Genomic DNA, 21837 nt, shown 5'->3' on the forward strand with positions numbered 1-21837 from the left:
GCTTTCGTCTCACGAAGCCTTGTCAGACGCGCAGGGTGGTTTGCGGACATAGAGACGCACGGAAGTGAGCATATCCCCACGTACATCAAGATCAGAGGATTGTCCCCTTCCAAAATAAGGGATACGATCCAAAGAGGGGACTGACCTAAATTTCAATCTATTATGGAAGAACACTGCGACGCCAATCCATCTTTCGACTTGGAAGAGGCAATCAAGAGCGCGGTGCAAGACACTATGCGTACTCTCACATTCTCTTCGAGACTGAATGACTTTGATGTGGAACTAGAACGACTTCGAGCAATCCGACGACGTGCTGAACGAAGATACCGACGTACGAAGACAATGGACGATCTACGGACCGCCAGGCGCACGCAAAAGAAGATACAGCGCCGGTTAGCCAAGCTCGATTCGCAACGTTGGGCTGCCTCCTGCGAGTCGCTAGATCCACGCAAGCCTTTATCTCAACTATGGAGAACGGTGCGCGGTCTCCGGACACTTCCCTTACAGCGATTCCCATTCAAAGCGCTTGCCCTCTCTCAAAAGAGATCGGAGATTGACGTGGCAGAGGATTTCTGCTCCAGACAATCCGGCCAACTCACAGCTACCAACATTCTATCGCCTTCGAGCAGCTGTCCGCCACCACGTGATCACCGGTTGGATCTACCATTCTCAGTCCACGAACTTAAGGCAGCATTAGCTTAGTGTAGCCGCACATCTGCGCCAGGACCTGACGGAATTTCCTACCGAGCTCTGTGTCACCTGGGGGAGCGAGCGAGAGGAGTTCTCCTCGAGGTGTACAATGAATCTTGGAGAAATGGCACGCTACCAACAACCTGGAAGACAAGTCGCCTTGTTCCACTGCTGAAGCCTGGCAAATCGCCGTTGGAGCTCTCATCCTATCGCCCGATCGCTTTGGCGAGCTGTGTGGGCAAAGTAATGGAGAGGATGGTCCTAGGACGTCTGGAGTGGTACCTGGGGTACCACAACATCTACTCAGATGCCATGGTGGGCTTCAGACGCGGTCGATCATCGATCGATAACATCATCGACCTGGTCACCTACATTCAACATGAGAAATGCCGTAAGCGTCTCTGCGCTTCTTTATTCCTCGACGTTAAAGGGGCGTATGACAACGTTACGCATGAAGCCGTCCTCTCTGCTCTCGCAGAGGTAGGAGTGGGTGGTCGGATGTTTCAATGGATACGGAGCTATCTATCCATGCGATCCTTCTTTGTAAGCACCGAGGGAGGCCATACTTCTCTACATTACAGCTACCGCGGCGTCCCCAAGGGCGGTGTACTTAGCCCTGTGTTATTTAACCTAACACTAATTGCTCTCCTTGAGCACGTGCCAACCACAGTCAGGCTATCAATGTACGCCGATGACATTTGCATATGGACATCTGCAGTAACACGCCTACAGTTGAGAGCGAGAATTCAGAGAGCCGCCACACAAACTGTTATCTACCTCCGTAATCGAGGCCTGGAAATTTCCTCAGAGAAATGCGCACTAGTGTCATTTACGCGCAAACCCATGGCCAATTACAGTGTAATGATAAATGGCCAAATAATACGACGGGTCCGATCGCACAAGTTCCTAGGTGTCATAATCAACAGGGACTTGTCGTGGAGCCCACACGTATCATACGTGAATCTGTCACCTGCTCAAGTTTTTCGCTGGCAAGACCTGGGGAATGTCGCCCAGTGCCATGTTGCAACTGTACAGGGTGCTTTTTCAAGGATTTCTGCGATACAGCTTGCCAGCAATAAGCAACACAGGTAAAACAAATGTACGCACAATACAAAGTCTTCCGGGTCAAGTGCTCCGGATGCTTCAACAGTGGCTACGATAGCAATCGCCGGAGACCACCTTGTCAGGACTCACATTGAAATTGAAGTACTCAGGACACATATAAGGCATCTGGCCAGGACTCCCCGTCACCACCTGGCTTCCCTAACAACGGACAGACCACACACATCTTTCAGCCAGACGATAACCGCATATAATGAATCATTGCCAGCTTGTTTCACCCCGGCTGCGAGACCTTCGATTTCTCCATGGTGCCTCGCTCAGCCAAAAATCAACCTTGCTATACCTGGTATCTCGAAAAAAGCTGATCTATCGTCGCCAGCCCTTAGACAGCTCACGCTACTACATTTGTACGAGAACTACCGTGATTCTACGCATATTTACACTGATGGATCTGTCCTTCCAAGCAGCTCCGCGGCGGCAATCGTTATACCAGCGAAAGCTACAACAATCAAATTTAAGACGACTCACGCCACAACATCGACGGCAGCAGAGCTCGCAGCGCTCTTTACTGCCCTTCAACACATTGGTGATGAACCACCACACAAATGGACAATATTCTGCGATTCGAAGACATTATTCGGGGTGACCATGTTCCTCTCCGGCAGCAACCTCCTGCTCGCGTCACACATAGTGTGACTTTTTCTTTAGGTTTGTTTCTTCCTCAACCCAGACGGGCCGATAGCGTGCGGACAGACTCAGGGGGTACACTACTCCTAACCTTCCGCGGTAAAGAACAATCTCGGTGCGGGTACCTAGTGAATACTAAAATGTGCATATTTGAGGATGGGGATCCCCATCCTCAAAAATCCGTCATCCATCCATCCATCCTCAAAAAATCCGTCAGGGCTATCTTAATGGACTTGTAGAATTCTTGAAGGTCAGTCAGGAATTCTTACAGGTACTCTCCCAATACCAATAGGATTCTTAAAGGTCAGTCAGGAATTCCTACAGGCACTCTCCCAATAGCAATAGGATTCTTAAAGGTGAGTCAGGGATTCCTACAGGTACTCTCCCAATACCAATAGGGTTCTTAAAGGTCAGTCAAGAGTGTCTATATGCACCCTCCCAATACAAACAGGGCTCTTAAAAGTCATGTAAAAACTCTTACAGGCAACCCTCCAATGCCACTAAGAATCTTGTCGTTTATTGGAGATCCTTTACATGTAGCTTTTGTACACCAGTAGGGCGCTTAAAGGGTAGATAGATTTCTACGGGCATCATGACCGTCCGAAACGAAAACGTCCGCGCAGCCGATTAACCGAGTTGAACGTGTAAAACCTCATGAAAAATCTGCAGTAATCGAAGCCGCGATCAGTCTTTGTTTAGTGCTTTTACTTTTATTTAGCCTTTGTGGTGCCGAAATCGGCAGATGCATGAGGCAACTAGCAACCGAGTGGCTTTCCGCAGTACATCGGTGAATGATATTTCTTCACCTCATGTTAATTACGGTTACACAATAACATGAGTTGCGCTACCTTAAGAGTGTCGAGGAGAGCAGAAACTAATTGCCGCTATTTTAGCACAGCTACCGCGTGAGTATATTATGTATATATAGTATATATAAGCGACATCACAAACTTGGGCCAGTTAGAAGCGGAATGAAGGCTGCGCTACAATATTTTTCGGTGACTTGTCATCAACTCATAAGCTCAGCGGGTGATTAAGATCTCGTACTCTATTTTTGTGGCTGCCGAGCAATAAACCATGCATCTATGCGTTGCTCTTTTGCACCACTGATTTCATCAATGTAACGACAAAACCGAACTGGTCATGTCGAGTGCAAATAAAGCTTCAATTTCCTTAATTTTGTTTGTCCTGTTAAAAATGGAGTGTGGAATGCGCACATGCCTGCCTACTGACTGGCATACAAGCTGCATGGTTGAGACGCACAACAAGAATGTTATTCCTTCAGCCTGCGTAGGACTAGCTGTGCCAATATGTCTTAAAATTGATGCAATCATGCATTTGTGCCATTAATGGACAAACTAATAGGGACCGATAGATTGGTAGACCAGTTGACTGGTAGAGACCAATAGACTGGTAGCCCATCAGACTGGTAGCCCATCAGACTGGTAGACCATCAGACTGGTAGACCATCAGACTGGTAGACCATCAGACCGGTAGACCATCAGACCGGTAGACCATCAGACTGGTAGACCTTCAAGGTCCGAAATTACGTATAGCCATCAGACATGTAAGCCAGTAGCTTGATGGAATTTTTGACTGGGGATTGGTATACCTGCTACAGGAAAAGCATGATTTATTTCGTTAATTTTTGCTTGAGAAGCTTCAGATTGGCGCTTCCCTTCGTTTTGCTTCGTTTTCTTCAAAGAACGGGTAAACATATGGCTGGCATTAAAATGCCGATTCTCGTTGCTTCACGCATGAAACACAGTAAGATCATTGGTTGTCCGCGGCGGGTGCCTATCGCAGTGTACGGCGCCTAGATGAGACATGCGTGTTGCTCACGCCACTGGTCGAAAGCCACGCGGAGAGGACGATCAGCGCCAGCAATCCGTGACGCGTTGCTTAGTCGTCCGCGGCGCACAGTCCCGAAGCTCTCTCAGCGGCGCCCTTTCCGGTGTGGTCGACCGAGACAAACGCGATTGCTTGTAACCAGATGTACGTCAGTACCTGCGAGCAGGCTTGCGCCGAGAATACTCCTGGCCGCATGACGACGCGAACGACCCCGGACCATGTGGTTGCGCCCACTAGGGCACAAAGCCGTCCTCAAGACGAGTTACAATCGGCATTGCACGATGTCCATGTTTCGGATGGTCATTTTGACGGTGAAAGCAAAAACGAGTTCCATCGGCCCAAAAAGCGTGTGTGCCATGCCACTGCTCACTGAGCACGCCGTGGCGACCGTTTTGTCCGCCGTAGGAACCACTTCTCGAGAGTAAAGTGTTGCCCATGGCTTTGGCACCGAGCAGACAAGAACTTCCAGTGAGTCTTTGCTCGCCAAGTGTACGCGAGCCTGGTGTGCCGCAGGGACAGTTTCATTGACGCATGGCCTCCAATTACTACGCTACCGGATGTTCGATGGCCCTACAGATGTGCGAGCGTGGGACGGGGTGCCACAGCGCATGTCATTCACCCTTCGGCATTAGTTTGCAGCTGCTTCTTGCTTATTAGTATTTTATTGCGCCCGCTGTGTTGGGCTCTGTTGCTTTAAGCTGCCTACGCATTTCCCTTCACGAAACGAACGATTGCTCTGCGTTTGTGACCCTATCTCTTGTTGCATTTTTTTATGTTGTCTTTGGGAAGAGGAGCAGATACCTTAAGCTGTAGCAAAACAAAGGGAGCGTAGGCTAGGGCAAATGCTTGAATAGCCGGCGGAACACTCAAATTACGATCCGCGTACATGAGTGGTGATTGGTATGCCGGCGGACCGTGCTCAAAAAACCCTCGGAGGTGATTCGACTGTAAACGATTGATTTGGGGCAGCGAGGAATGGAAAACGTGGCCCTGTTACCCCGATCAAGCGGTTCCAGAGTAAACCTGAGGTGCTCCCCGCCATCTGCTCTGCCGATATAGGGTCACCCTACAGGTGTTCAAGGTTCACCTTGCCTTTCTGTGCGTAATTTCTTGTAAAATAGCGTTGCGAACACAAACTGTCTACAAGCTCCATCTGTATCGGCTTCATCTATCCGAAGCCTCCAGCGCTCTTATTACTACTAACCTTAGCGGCAGTATTCTTCACCTGCGTAGACCTTGTCTGAGAGTGCGTCTTGGTCACCCAAGTGGGGAAATAATGCCCGTACCCTCGAGAGGAAAGAGGAACGACCCGGATCTTACTGGAAATGTTTACTATTACATTTTGGTACACAAGGAAAAGCGGAAGCTCACGAATTACGGCTGCTTTGTTATAAGTGCGATGATATAAATCAGCAGCTGACTTCCTGGGGTCCGTTCGAACGCCTCACAACGACTGTTGGCTTTTTTATTTATTGTTGACTCCACCGTACTCGAACTCACATCCATTGGTTGCTTCATCGCTTATAAACAAATGTAAAACTTACACACACGTCACCCACAATGACATATGAAGTGCGGTGAGCGTGCATGAAATGTAAACATGCACTGCCGCTTAGCACATGATCCCTCGTTGACGCAAGGTAAATAAATAAAATAAAATAAATGCAAAATATTTAAAAAATGAAGTGTTATCACAAATACAAACTACTAAATGATGAGGCGTTATCTTTATTTGTGTATTTTCGCTAAAGAACGTAGTTATCCGCGCAGTCAAAACGGAAACGCAGAAAACAAAAGTGATCTTCAGGGTCGCATACGCATCAAAGCATAAACGGAGCAGCTCACGCACCTTTATTTCTTGCTGCGACATGGAACATGCATTTCTCACCTCAAATATAATATAGCTGTATTTGTAACGGGAGACGGGTACTTACCGATAAAATTGCATCAACAATATATTAAAGGCGCTTGTAGTCCTTGCACACTGAAGCCGGTGCGGCAAAGCGTCATAGCAGTGAAACCAGCGTCTCGTACAGTGTGACTGAGCTCTTATCCAGCAATCTCACCGGTGTCCCAGGGACTTCCAGCCAGCATCAGCGTCCCCAGTGCGATCAAGCGTCGAAAAACAAGGTGCTTTCAAGCTGAAAGGCATGGGAAGACGCTGGATTCATGGGAAGACCTTCATTACACTCTTGCACAGTTCCTTGCAGAGAAGTATGCATCGATCACATGAAGCAATCACAACCATATTCGTCATATTTCCAATCTTTGAAGGCTCCGTGAAATGTGCATGAATGTTAGACTAATGCGCACTGTTACTTTGGCGTCTCAATACCTGTCCTGTGCTCTGTCTTCCTGAGAAATGGCATATCTAACCAGAATATATATCACCATTTACCTAACCATAACACTTTATGCGAACTTTCGGACGACATGTCATACTTCGAGATATATGGTCCTGCACTAGCGTTAAATTTCAAAGAATTCAAACAGATATGCTGGTGTCTGTTCTCATTTTGGCTAGGCCATTATTCACTCAAGCAGTGGACCGAACGACCATTGCACTATAAAGAACGGCGCGAGAGTGTCGACATTTTTTAGGCGCTGTACGTCAGTTTGAGCTCCCAGGCCAAAGGGTCATCTCTGCTGGCGTGATTATCGCGACCGAAAAGCCCGGTCTCTCGCAAAAGTTCAAACTTCGGGAATCACATTCGCTTTCGACGAAGCGGCAGCCATCTGTGGCCTACTGATTTCAAAAAGAGCTGAGAATACTTAGGGCCAGACAATGAAACCTTCCTTACCTCACTAAGGAAGCCTTCATTGGGGTGAGGCTACCTTATGTCACTCTGAAAGCTTCCTTACTGAGAGGCCCTCGGTGAAGGCTTCCTTGGTGCTTCCTCAGCATAAGGTAGCTCCAAAGCTACCTTCATGCGTCCTTACGCCGCTCCTGGCCCTGAACGAGCGCTTCACCTCACTGCTTAACCACGTGGCATTCGCTTGCGCATGCGCACTGTCGCCCACCTGCGGAGAAGCGCGAGCACGGTACGTCTTGCCAGGCATGTTCGTTTCAGTCACGCGTGCGGCATGAAAGCATTGCTAGGCGTTGCTAGGCGTTGCAAGACGCCGGCGTGCCAGCGTTGCTGGAGCACATCAAGTTTTGCACTGTAATGCGCAACTTTTTTTAACTTTAGTAAACGAAACTAGAAGAAAGCGTCCACGCTTCTCTATATTAGCTATTCAATTTAAAGATTGTGCGACGATACAACATTTTTTAATAGAATAATGGTGTTCGCGGAAAGATTTGAAGAGATAATCTCGAACCCAGGCACGCGGCAACCGCTCCTTAGGTGAGGACGGGTGAAGGGAGCTTTCAGAGTACGCTTGCTTCCTCCATCGGTCCTTCGCTGTAAGGAGGCCTCACGTAAGGTTAGGAAGCGCTCGAAGGAAAGGAACTAGGAGTGTGCAAATATTCGGAATTTCGAATACGAATCCAATATTTTCCATATTCGAAGCGTATTCGATTCGAGAAATGCGTGTTCGGAAATTCACGAATATCCGAGGACGGCCGAATAACGGTGGAAACGGCGAATATTCGGATAGACTGCGAATAATTGAGCAATTAACCAATTGTATGCTTGCTCCGCATTCTCCTAAGAACATGTTTATTAACTGAGAACTTCGCATGATCCGCTCATTATCTGTATGCTCTGTTTCAGTCTGTCTGCTTCAGGCATTTGAGACATGATCAGTTTCGGTTTCTTTTTCACCAAGCTTTATAATTCCAATTATTTTTGGAATGCCCCATTGCCTTGAAGGTTGCAAAGGCAACTCAGGGTTTGCTAACATTGATTCAAAATGTATCAAGGCTCTTTGTGCGGAGTGGAAATTTGATGAAGTGGCCAGCCTAGGCATGTTTCTTGATCCGCGCTTTATGGCCACAGTTCATCAGGCATCTGTTCAGATGATCTGGCTGAAAAACCTTGTGACAAGGGAGCTCCAGGAAGCCGTCGTGGAACACCGTGGGGACACCGCCGTGCCAGCGTCGACTTCGTGTCCGCTGGTGGCATCGAGTGTATGGAATGCTTTTGACGATCTAGTGATGAACAAAGAGAAGACACATTTGGCATCTGCCCCTGAGGGGGAAGTTACAGACTACGCGCAAAAGCCTCTTCTGGAAAGGGGCATGAATCCTCGTGAGTGGTGGCAGTCCATTGGCCGCTTCAGGTACCCGCTTTTAAGTGCACTCGCCCGGAAGTACTTGGCGATCGCTGCCACTTCAGTTCCTAGTGGAAGAGTCTTTTCTACCGGTAGAAATGTGACAGTGCATAGAGAGCGTTTACTTTCTGGCCATATTGAGCAGTTAATTTTCCTTCACGACAATCTGTAACAAGCGTTTTACCTGACTGAGGGCATTACCTGAGTCCATTATCTATAATTGAGTACCTCTTTAATTTGAAGCAACCTTGCAAAATGCAATGTTATTTTTAAAAGGGTAATAAAGCTATTGTTACCTCTCTTGCAATTTTTTAATACTACACATGTATTCGATATTCGATTCGATATTCGAAGAGAGTTCTTCGCCTTATTCGTATTCGATTCGTAATCGAAAATTTCAATATTCGCACACACCTAAAAGGAACGTTTTATTGTTTGGGCCAAGCTACCTTCATGCGTCCTTACGCTGCTCCTGGCCCTGAACGAGCGCTTCGCCTCACTGCTTAACCACGTGACGTTTGCTTGCGCGTGCGTGCTGTCGCCCACCTTCGGAGAAGCGCGAGCACGGTACGTTTTGCCAGGCACGTTCGTTTCAGTCACGCGTGCGGCATGGAAGCGTTGCTAGGCGTTGCACGACGCCGGCGTACCAGCGTTGCTGGATCACATCAAGTTTTGCACCGTAATACGCTACTTCTTTAGGTGTAATAAACAAAACTAGAAAAAAGCGTCCACGCTTCTCTATATTAGCTCATCAACTTAAAGATTGTGTGACGATACAACCTTTTTTATTGAATAGTGGTGTTCTGGTGTTCGCCTAAAGCTTTTAAGAGATAATCTCGAACCCAGGCGTGGCGGCAACCGCTCCTTACGTGAGGACGGGTGAAGGGAGCTTTCAGAGTACGCTTGCTTCCTCCATCGGTCCTTCGCTGTAAGGAGGCCTCACGTAAGGTTAGGAAGCGCTCGAAGGAAAGGAACGTTTCATTGTTTGGGCCTTAGTGGGTCACGTCAACTATTGTGTGCGAAAATTAATGACGCCGTTTGTGCTGCGTGCACCGAATCGAACAGATATTCTCCAAGTGTTCTTCCAAAAATACTAAAGTAAATGAATCTGTTTACCCTCCCATATAGTTTGGTGAGTTAAGTGTCGCGCTGCAATATTGGTTTAATTTAGAAGGAACAGTTGTGACTGCACTGCATTACCAGTTTTTTTTTTCGTTGTAGTATAGAGATCAAAAGACAAAGTTTCTTATTGACTGTAAATTGGCTATAATAACTCGTGTTCGCAAGCTTTGACGCTTATCTAATTCGATGAGTAAATATCCGATAGTGACAATGCATCACATTGAAGATGGCGGCTCAGAGTGATCAACTGTGTTTGAACGAATGTCGCGAAAGCCGCGATTGTAAAGTGAATGGTTTCACCGCTGAGCGGTCGCCCACGAGAAGACAGTCCTCTATAAGCTTGAAAGGAACACGCATCTTGCTGTCGTTTCGAGCAACTTCTCTTTGTTGTGGTCTTGGCCTTACAGCACTGAGTCGCTGCTCTGAAGAAGACAAGTCTCCTTGTCGGAACGATGGTGCAAGAGATATCCCTTGCTTGTTCCTAGTGATATCTCAATGAATACGTTGGTGGTAAAGGAAGGAATATGTGTGTACTGCTACCAAAAATGCGAACAAAAAGTGCAGACTACAAATCGCTTCTTTTGGTGACTTATATCCTCAATGCAAGAAATATTGAAATAACATGACAAAATATCGTCGCCGTTGATGCGCAATGCCAAGGTCTCTGTCCGGTGGCGTTATTGTTGATATCTAGGTCATCACGAAAAAAATCAGCCTAATGACGAGTGTGCTATAGAATTATATTATGCAAGCAACGGTACTTGCGAATTCCGTTTCACGTTGAAGTTTTGTAGAACTCGCGTGTATAGGCGGGCACATGTTCTTATTCCCCAAATGCTGCATTGGTGTAGTCCCGAAGTGACTGAAAAATCACTTGCTAAAAATGCGCTGACAATAAAATAAAACCACGAAATTTAATGGGGTTATGCACATCTTTAGAGAAAACCTTGTAGACTCTAGCGAATTTCCTTGTAAGGAAATAGCTAATCAATAAAATTGTCACGCTGACGTTGTTCCTGAGTGCTTCTCCTTCACCAAAGAAATAGTTCAACTGGACCATTTCTCGAATTCTGTGCACTAAATCAATACTTCTAAGTTATCTCAAGAAAGAGGTGGTGCTATATTTAAGCTTGACAAGGAGCTACGCAGTACCCGTTGTACCTTCATGATAGTAAAGAAGTTATGCGTTATGAATCTTAGCTATACTTCAAATAGTGTGCTTAAAGTAAAAACGTCCGTACATTAATTTTCTTCTTACATGTGACACAAACTATGTCTTTCAGTTATTCTAGTTCTTAGTGCCATATACTTGAATAAGACGCATTCCACACTTTGTCACGTCAAGTTGATGTTTTCACGCAATTATATAGTTAACCATTAGGGACCAGTTTCTTTTTTTTTTCTTGGTATCTTGAAACAAATCTAATATATTACCTTATCTTTATACTAATAATTTACATGCAAAAAATTATTACTCTTGCCTAATTAGTTTTTGAAATATAGCCCGTGACCATATGGTCACACTGGGCCCTTACGCTACAGCAAAATACGCGAAGTGAAAAACATTTATTTCAAGCCATGAAATGTCGCAAAATACATACATAGCGAATAGTCGAGCACTTATTTTGTGTGATGTGGTTTAAATCATGGAATACACATGCCGACGTCATGCTTTGTGCATTTTGTGTGCACCGCATTGTTGCAATTATCTCACGCACACCTCCACCTCTTGCCATTAGACTTTGCCATACAGTGTACCAGTCAGCACATCACCAGTCTTTTGAATTGTGCGTTGACCAGGTCCTCTAGGCTTATTGTCCCATGCCTTCAGGTAGCTTTGTGCAATTCGCCTGCGGAATTCCACCTGCGTAACGTTGAATCCTGTGCTACGAATGAGCGTCCAAGTGGTGCTGATAGAGACAACACAAAGTGAAAATCAGCCACAACCACTTTTTGCCACGGATTGCAATCCTGTAGGCGCCTGCATTTGCATCTATCTGGTCCGTACTTCCCATAAATCTTGTACTGAGCAACACTGTTTGGACGGGCCACCTTGATTCGCTTCTTCTGAACACGAGAGTACCTGTCTGCAGATGACATTCTGCTCTACGCCATGAATGGTGCTTACGATCGTTACTACAGAACTGCCCATCTAGCGGACAACAATTATCCAATTCTCGCTCAGCACGGCATCTTCGTGCCCGCGAGGTTGGCGCTTGACGAATTCTCGTCGGGCGATAGGGCATTCTTTGGGAACACGGTTCTACTTCACTGTGCCCGTGCCTTCGTAGCCCTGTGCCTTGAGATGCCTGAGTGCCTGCATGCTTATGAATAAATTATCAAAATAGAAAAAGAAAGGAAAGTCATGCGTCTCAGCTGCGAGTTCATCCACCATTCGTAGAAGTGGCGCCGCTGCTTTTCCGAAGTCCTTTTCATATTTTTCAGATGTTCCGGGATCCCCTGCTTGCATGAGACACGTTGAAATTTACAAGGTATCCGTTCGTGGCATTTAGGCACCATACTTTATGCCCAAAGCGGATAAGCTTTCGCGTATGAACTGTTTACAGCCATGACGACCATTATGCTCAATCATACTTTCGTCATAGCTCAGGTGACGCACAGGTCGAAAGTGTTCCAGAAACCTTGCTTTCAATAGCGCCATCAATGGACGCAACTTTGTCAACTTGTCACTAAGTGATAGGCTTGCATTTCGCTAAGTGCAGGAATCTCATTATCTGTACGAAGCGATTTCTTCGCATAGCATTGTAGGCCATCGTGTTGCGCATATCCATGCCATTGTCCCAATAGAACTTTTTTTCTTGCAAGCGGTTATAGCCGGACACAACAAGTACTCCAAGAAAACTTATCGTAATTCGTCTATGGTAACCTCCGTATCAGGCATATTCAATATAACGCATACTTTCTTGTTTTTTCGACTAGCAGCTCCACGACGGCTTCGTCAAAATAGAGTTCGAACAACTCAACAGATGAAAAGTCCATGTAAGCAACAAAGTTTCGGTCGGGAAATATGCCAAGGCTCTTCTGGAGATCACGCTTCATCCAGTTAGAAGCAGTGGATAATTTCGCAGGAATGGCCACATCAACTACAGCAGAAGAAACGTCTGATGTTCCATCACTTTGCCCACCGGGGTCGTTGGGGTCCGACTCGCATCCACCAATGCGGCGTCCGTCAGAGAAAACAGTTTCAGCACCGGCTCATAGCTGCCGCCCGCTTAGATTGTCAATGAGCCCGTCTGAGTCTTCATCGGCCGCGTCTTCATCCAAATAGGTGCTAGCGTCTGGCGGCTCGATATAAATCACTGACACGTCGTCCTCTTCCTCTTCGAGTATCTTCGCTATTTCTTCCAAAATCTACCTATTCAGACAATAAAATAACAAATAACCACTGCGGGAACGCGCCAGTAGCCGTGAAAGAGATGAGAACACAGTTTAAAAAAAAATAAAAAGTTAGGTGTCCTAAAGGCCCAGCGTGACCATTTGGCAACGCACAAGATAATGTACTCGTTCATGGATAAATCAAACGTAATTCTTTCACAAATGCTCCTCGTAGGTCACATGTTCAAAGAGCAATATTGAGGTAACGATATCCGACTATTACTTAAACGAGTACTGAAAAAAAAAAACACGACGCTACTCGCAGAGCAACATTTATTCCCGCCTTTGCGAGGGGCTCCCACAAAATGACTGACAGCTGCTGACACTTGGTATCCGTAAAGGAAACTCTAATCTGTCAATCAGCATATCAATGGCAATTTTGGTGCCGTTTTGTTAATCTTAATTAATTGAAATCCACTGTGCATACTATCGTGACCATATGGTCACGCTGGGCTTTAATGGGTTAAAGAGAGCTCCGATGCTAAAACAAAGTCACGCTGGCACATCACTGAAGAGGGACGGATGTTGCATCTGCCCGCACAAAGTTTTATACAAATTGAGTCTAATGTATGCACGTACATCTGTAAACACCCACGGAAACCAAATTGTATATAAGTGAAGTAGATTTTTGTACTGAATGCTTAGAAGACGAGAAAACTAGCACCGTATTTATGTCGGTACGTGCAAACGATGCTGCTCTCTACACTTAGTTTGAGAAATAACAGGCAGTCATGACTTTCCCAGGAGAATAGGGACATTATTTTCGTGTTTTACAAGGTGAGATACTACGAGTGAAGTCGACAATGTCGACTGAGTCCGCTGACGCACGGCTATGCGAATGAATCAGTAAAATTGCATCATGTAAGCACCGTCCATGCCAGGGCAGTGACACAGTGCAAAGAACTGAGAACAGCATAATGATATAAATTCGTAGCTATACTTGCAAAGCGTGATGGAACTGGACGAAAAAAGTCACAGGCCAAAAAAGCGCGGCACAGGCAGCATAGTCACAGCGTAAGCCGGAGGAGCGGCTCCATGGGAGCTCCATTTCCGGTAGCACACACTAGAGGGTCTTCGCAGCGAAGTCTCTTCGCGGGGTTTCAAGAGAGCGATCTCAACTGTCCACCCGGCGTCGACGGCGAGCTGCGACTGGTGCTGTTCTCTGCCCAGCTGTCTCCTGAGCCCGATGTTGACTGGTTGCAGTCCCGCGCGTAGCTCAGCGATTCGCTTCTTCAGCAGTGGTTCGTACCTTGCGAGGAGGCGCCGTAACGTGTACCGAAGAGTCATACCAGGTATCCAGACTACGTTGCACACATGTCTCCACCCTTGACCGTGGTACGGTACGTTGCTGTTGAGGATTATGATAATGTTTGTGGAATGTTTGTAACATTGTGGAATTTAACGGAACTGAAACGCAAAGTTTGTACGCATTGACATTACGCGGCACGCACGTCAAATACCACAATACGATGGTAATTATAATGATGCTGATCTTGTGGCATTCTCTTTGAAACGGGGCGGTAAAAACAGTCACCTAGCATTCTCGGATCAATCATGTACGCCATACATGTTTTTCCTTAGCTCAGTATTTACTCATCACCATAAACTTCTTTAAATTCCTCAACACTTCTCTCTCTATCTTGCACCGCTACCAATGCAGCTGCTACATGGCGTGCCACCTTGCGTAATAATATGCAACTGCAACGCAAATGGCTCACGAATAGACGCTACGCGGCTCGAATCTCCCATTGCTAGAGAAGTGGCACAATCCGATGCTAATGATGATGATGATTTATTGACATCTCCAGTGAAACGCGGCGTTGACATGTTCACCTAGCCAGTTTGATTTATTCAGGTACACGATATATGTTTTTTTTTCTAGTATTCTTTTATAGATCTCCTTAAAATTACTTTTCTTTCTGAAACACGGTGTTCGACCTGGTGCAATATTATGCAAGTGCAATGCAATGATATGTGAATGCATCGAAGCTACACAGCACACATGTCACATCGCGCGTCTTCTTGCTCGCCAGGACGCGTTTAGGGCATTTTCCTGCTGGTGCTATAGCGAGCGCCGGCGTGGCTCAGTGGTGAAGCAGTTGGCTGCTACCCAGCGGGCTCTGCTTCGATCCCTGCGAGAATTGGGTAGTTTTTCTTTTATTTTCTGGTGATAGCTGCTACGGACACCGGAAACCGGCGGCACTGGACACCATCGCCACCGCAAACGGCTGTTGGAATGAGCCCATAACAACTTACGCTGTAAAAAGAGAGGCCAAATGACAAGACGTGCCCTGTATTGCAACGAACTTTCTTAATTGAGGGGTAACCCCTAAGGTCACGGGTAACAGAACGTACAAAAGTAAGATAATGCACAGAAAGGTCAAGTAACACAGAAAGTACTTAAATGTATGAACCAATCGATAGCTTTTCAACGTAGGAATTTGTAAAACATGAATACAAGAAAGAAATTTACAATCAGTTTTAATTTAGGCACGTTCCATATAACCATGGAAGCCTTGGCCGGAGGGTTCACTGAAGCCTGACTTCTACATTGTTCTCGTCTTCGGGTAACATGAAAGATTTAATTTATAAATGCCGATCATGTGCGCCTCGAAATTTATCTAAACTATCAACTTGGCCCTCTGTTATGTTTGCAACTGGGGACGTGGTGCTCGGTGTTTGAACAATCTTGGCCAATTTCCCAGAATGGTTGAGTGCCACTATTGCCAGGATAGAGAAGCAGAACAAGGTGCAAGAATTCAAGAAGGCAGCCAAAGAAAATTGAGGAAGTGGGCTACAGAGAACTAGCGTACTCGGCAACTGAAGCAGGAGAGTAATGCGAAAAATGTTAAGTGACAGCTGCATTGAGTAAGGCGCGACGGAATGACAAAGCAGAAGTGAAATGAAAAGATTTCAGTAAACACATTCAGTTTCCTCAAGCCGCGTTTATCACTGATTCCTATTTATGCGTGGACTACACTAATCTTTTTCTTGAGTGATATGTTCACGTGCCCATGGCCTTTTGGGCGGTATAGGCAGGGCTGTGAAAACTGTAAATATCTCTGTTCTTGGAAGTGAGCGCTGTGTGTTGTCTGATATTTTTTGTATGTGGCACCGCTAGAAGAAGTCAGAACATGACCTACAAGTCGATATGACACTCTAAAAATCATCTCCGCAGTCACGCATGTTTCACAGCGTCATCACACGGTCTCTACTTTAAAGGTAGTGACAACGAATTATTCAGGACCTAGTTCTTTATGGCACAACCCAAAGCTCCCCTTCCGTGGTATTTACACCTGCATCGGCTACTTTCAAAAACGCGTGGATATTTTGTAAGCATAATTTTTTTTTATTTCCCTCCTCCAGCAACCCTGACAAGTGACAGTGATGTCAATAGCCCGCCTCGCAAATTGTGAAACCCACTCATCGTTCTGCTTTCACAGGAGTGAGTGTAATTGTTGTTAACCGCGTACATTTTGACCTGTTCAATTACTTTTAAAATAAAAAGCTGGTACAATAAGTTCCCGTTGTTGTACAGGCATTCCTTATATTCGTACGCCGTTTTTGCCCAAGTACACGCCTACGTGGTGGCTCGCTGACTCCCGTCGTCGTTACTCTGTCGATGGACGAGCCAAGCCAACTCATCGAGAACGAAGGCAAAGGTAGCGCTACTTTTCTACCCACTACAAATGAAGGCCTACCTGCACATTGTAAGTTAGAAGAAACTTATGACAGAAAAAAGTGTACTGCATTTCAATACTAATAAAAAGACCGGGAACCGCATGCACTAACAGAAGGTCAGGTAATAGATCTGTTATGCATCTTGGTGTTTTAGCCAAGTGGTGCGCCAAACGTCATTTTTCGCGACCTTTAGTGAAGAATTAAAATGTAAATCTGTGTTTAATGAGAAAAACGTGGTTTGTTTTAGCCATTACGATAAAGAATCTTTCCATCAGCGGGGTTTTCTCGATTCCTGCGCTTCCTGCTAAGCGTCATACGGCCTACGCCGTAAGGCATACTGCATGCTTTGCCTCCAGCCCAGTACTTTGTTTTGTTACTGGGTAATTATGACGTAATATGTTGAGTATTGCTTTTAATATGGGATTACGCTAAGGGGATACAGAGATGGAACACAAACACAGGTATCTGAATTCCGTCGCGCTGCTCAAGGGTCGCTATGAAATGAAAGCAGAATATTTTAGCGCAACAAAGTGTGCAGATATAATACGTATCCGATAGAACAGGCCTCATCCGTTCACGCTACACAGACACGAGAATGGCACTTAGCGGTAGTAAGACACTCCAACGATTTACCGCCATGGAAATTTTCGTTGGTACATGTATAAACGTAGAGTAGGAGATAAAGAGCTCATTCGCCCGTGTGTTGCCAAGACCGCCCTCAATGTCTATCTATACTGCTTCTTCCTGGTACTCTTTTTCTCTAATTGGTGCGCCAACCTTTCCGCGCACCTCGTCTCAGGTGATTCACATTAGAGCAACATGGATCTTCTGTTAACTCGGTCCCTGTCCTTAAAACACTTGAACTCCGTCGCAGTAAGTTATACTGTCAGTTATATATCATTTCATGAGATAAAAGGTCATGTTAATCTTTCTCACAGTCTCAAACAGACTTACAGGTCTTAGAGGAATGCGACAAACAGGCCTAAAGTCCACGCGCCAGAGAGCGAAGCTCATTATGCCAGGCAATTCCGAAACCAAGATGTGCTGCTTCTTTACTTTCGCATCTCATGTGATAATTATGTGGCCGTTATATAGTAATCCCTTCAGTCTATTTGCATAATCACGGCTGCCTTCTGCTTTCAGTAAACATTTACGGGCACGTCGCTTGGCTGGCATTCGAAAGAAATTCAAATTATCAGTGTGCTTAGTTACTAGGAGAACGACCTCATAGAGCTAGAGGTAGGCAAAACATTTACCTACTAATGGACCAGAGAACTTCTTAAACCGAACACTTTAGAGCATAATAACTCTTCGCCTAAAAACGTAGAAACTAACCTATAGAACAAAAGAAAATCCAGCCTAAGGAAGCGCTGAAATTAGATGCCACGAGAGGGCCTTCTTGGAGCGACGCAATGTAAAATATAGGCAGGGCTTGGATATTACATTTTCAATACGCGCCACTGCTTCTTAATTAAGCAATTTGTATGTTCCTACGTGCTTTGCCAGCCACTCTAACTCTGTATGGTCATGAAGGCTCGCTCCATCGAAGCGTAGCCAGGCCAAGAGTGCCCAGTAAATCGTAATTAGCGTCCTCGCTCTTACCCACTATGTCCTTTAGCATCCTCTTGGTCCTCATTAGGCACCAATTCTAGCTGAATTTTTATTTTTTTATTTTGCAGTGTACTCTACTCAGAATGAAACAAGTCGTATTTCAGCGTTCCTCGAATTCACTCGGTATATTATGCGGGGCGGCGACGGAAATATTCAACGTGGGTAATTCTGATTGAACGAACACGAATGTGCTATTTTATTCCGTCTTCTAAAGAAGCCGCATCGAATAGTTTCTTAACCGACTACTAGGGCGACTATTTTAAGGAGATTTCTGTAAATTATTCCTACTGTGACACCTTGTAGGAAGAGCCACCCATTACATGCTGATTTCTGGAACACTTGTCGTAAAACTTCTCGAGAAAAGTTGTGATAGCGAAGATTGTGACAGTGACAGCGAAAAAAAATATGCAGTGCAGAGGGACTGTCGGTTTCGTTGAGTCGTGAGGAGCTTGAAAAAAAACAGCGGAGAAAAATATTTTTTTTTCAATGAAAAAAAGAACTATCCTTGTTTCAAAAACCAGCGTCTTCGAGTGCCGTCCAGTGTGACACCAGCGTTTTTTCACACCGGGTCGCACTAGGGACGCTGGGACTCCAGTCGAAACACCGGATGAGAGCTGGGTCACACTGTACGAGACGCTGGTTTCACTGCTATGACGCTAGCGCGCACTTGTTTGTGCTGTAAACGCGCTGGTTTACACGGCGGTTCACTGGCTCGCACTTGAAATTGTGCTGGTTGTGTTTGTGCCGCACTGCTTCCCGTACGGAAGGTACTTACATTCATCGCTAGATACAAATATGTTGTCCTACTTAAGGCTATATATTCGGGTCATAATAGTATACTTCGTTTCAAAGCTTGGAATAAAGGTTCGTGATTAGGCACCTTTCATGGTGCGTGTCCTGTTCAAGCATACGTATAATTTTACACTGAAAATGGCTTTCGTTCTTTTTTTGCATTTCCTTTTTGATTGAGCGGATAGCTATATTCTTGACAAAATCACGCAATATGACGCCCCGTTTTTCAGTGGTTTTTAAGCAAGCGATGACTGCGAGTTGTCGCTGTAGTAGCAATGTTGTGGAGCCGACACGAAACGCACAAGTCATACAGACGCGTTCGAACGGACTCCCAGGAAGCCTGCCGCTGATTGATATTATCGCACCGATAACACAGCTGAGGCGATTCCAGTGCTTCCATTTTTCCTAGTGTACTAAAAAATATTAGATAAAATGCTTTGAGGCTGAAATACGCACATTTTAGCAATCGCCCGGTAACCGGGAACGGCGTGGGTGCCACCCGGTAGCCGGGCAGAACCCGCGCCGTTTCCTCGAACCTTAGGCCTAGCGTACCCGCCCAGTCCGTCTACACGCTATCGGTCCGTCTGTGCTCAGGAATCAACAAGTCTAACAAAGTTACATCACTCAATATTTCAACTTTCGCATCGGTGCTCTTAAACAACGATTTTTTAAATGTCTGCAGTGTCCCCACAAAAAGCGATGATCGCCGATGTGACGCGTTATAAACATACGTGTATGTGCTGTCAGCGCAGGCTGCCAGAACTAGTTTTTCTGACGAAGATATGCGACGACACAGACGTGTAGATTAAAACGCATCGTTGAACTGAGAAAAGCCTAGCATACCCCTTGCGCGGAGAACAACAAAATGCTATCAAAATCGGCAGTAACAGCCCATACAGCGTCCCGTGTCGGCGGTTAATTTATGACTTTTTCCGAAGTTAAAATACCAATCGCCTAAGAAAATCAGTGTTGTGGCACTTCCAAGCATACTATTGAATACGGACAAAACGTTTTCTCTCTGATACGGGTATAAGGTTTAGTAGCAGGACAATGGTGCATCTGAAATGTATGTGCGAGACGCGTCTTCGAAACTAAAACTGTGCCTGAGTATTGATATATTAAATTATTCCGACCTTGCTATTTGTTGACGTGACTTAGGGAGTCTACTTCCGGCCACCGAGCGTGACCAACGTACGATGATGGTCTCCGTCGGAGCGACTACAGCGGCCATGCCTGGTCGCGGAAACAGGGCTATTGCATCGGGCAACAAATACCAGGTCGTGCTGGCTACTTTGCCTGCAGGTCGTTTTGTTGTAAACACCATTTTCCTGCCTGGGGACATCAGTGCCCGCCCATACCGGGTGGAAGATTTTCGTGATGCGCTCGCTCCGCTTTCGCTCCTGCTGGAGGTTATCACCTTCGGCGCGTATCGGATGAGTCATGCGTGGGCGGTTACATTCAAAGATGCCGATGCCGCGAAAAAGATTCTCAACATCGGTTAGTTGCAAGTGAAAAATGCGAGAAGTCTCGCGATCGACCATGCAAGCTGGCATGTTCGAATGAAGCTGCGCATGCTCCTTCAGCGCGTATTAGACGAGGTCATGCGCCTTGCCTCTTCGTCGTTTGGGAAGGTGATGGATGTCTCAATAGAGCTGTGGCGCGCACATGGCGTGTCTAATAAGGGGTCAACTATGAGGCTGGTGACCCTGAAGTTGAACGCCGGCGTGAAGCTCGACGAACTGCCACACCAGGTCAACGTAGCTGGAGAGCTGGCGCTTGTGGTTGTGTCGGGCAGGCCACCCCTGTGCCTTCGCTCTCGTGACACTGGTCATAATCGGCGTGACTGTCAAATTCCATGGTGTGGTTCGTGTCGTCGCGTCGGGCACGACGAGGACCAGTGCACACGGGCGTACGCCAGCGTCACCGGGCCAATGAGCGGTGATGAGACGTCAGCACTCCTCATGGATGAGGCCGATGCGGAGGAGGTATCAAAACAAGTTAGCGGACAAGCAGTGCAGGAGACCACATCGGCAGCTCTTCGAGCGCATCAGTTGAAAGCGCAACGCAAGGCGCGCGCATCTCCTGTACCATAGAGTATCATATCAGTATAACTGGAGGGAAATCTGGTGCTGTGATCGTTCAACCTTCATGGGAATGATGGCAAGTACAGGCTTCGGATTGGAATTCTAATGACTGGCTAACTTGCCAACAATTATTTTTTGGCAGTTTGGGTTTCGCTCCAAGCGTAATTGCTATAAGCTGCAGTGGGACAGTGCAACGCAAAGCTCTCTGCCTTTGCTATGTTGCTCGAAGTGGCGATAACACGCTGGGCCAGCGGCTGGGACGATGTTTGTGTCGCGGTGTGGTGTCGAAGCCCTTACGAGAAAGCGGCGGCTTCGTACACGTAGAAAGAACATGATTTGGCCGTTTGAACCTTGGTCTGTTAATTCTGTTAGGTTGGCGGTGTAGCGTTACTTGCTTTATAAAACTTCCGAATAGGAAGAAGAAGGCACTTCTAATACAAGACATAGACAGTTGTACTTCTAGTGGCTGGACAATCAAATTTTATTGAGGGCTTTATTATGCATTGCTGGTTTACGTGCTCATTGAAATGCGTGTTTTAGGACTTTGAAAACACAAACTTACTTGTCGTCGGTAAGGTTGCTGCTTTCTGGCTGTAGTCTAGTGTCGCAAAAGGGGTAAGTGCAAAGCTACGTCATAACGCTTCGG

At 46.2% G+C, this 21837-nt stretch overlaps 1 protein-coding gene across 1 annotated transcript in view; it reads right to left on the minus strand.

The window, feature by feature from the left end:
- LOC135899746 (gastric triacylglycerol lipase-like) overlaps positions 1 to 20549 on the minus strand; it is a 42275-nt gene extending 21726 nt beyond the window's left edge. Inside the window, exon 1 of the mRNA XM_070539404.1 lies at positions 20466 to 20549. Within this exon, the coding sequence (XP_070395505.1) occupies positions 20466 to 20549 (84 nt within the window). The remainder of the gene's footprint in view (positions 1 to 20465) is intronic.
- Between the last annotated feature and the right edge of the window lie 1288 nt (positions 20550 to 21837).

Source organism: Dermacentor albipictus, chromosome 5 (genome assembly GCF_038994185.2).
Source record: "Dermacentor albipictus isolate Rhodes 1998 colony chromosome 5, USDA_Dalb.pri_finalv2, whole genome shotgun sequence".
NCBI lineage: Eukaryota > Metazoa > Arthropoda > Arachnida > Ixodida > Ixodidae > Dermacentor > Dermacentor albipictus.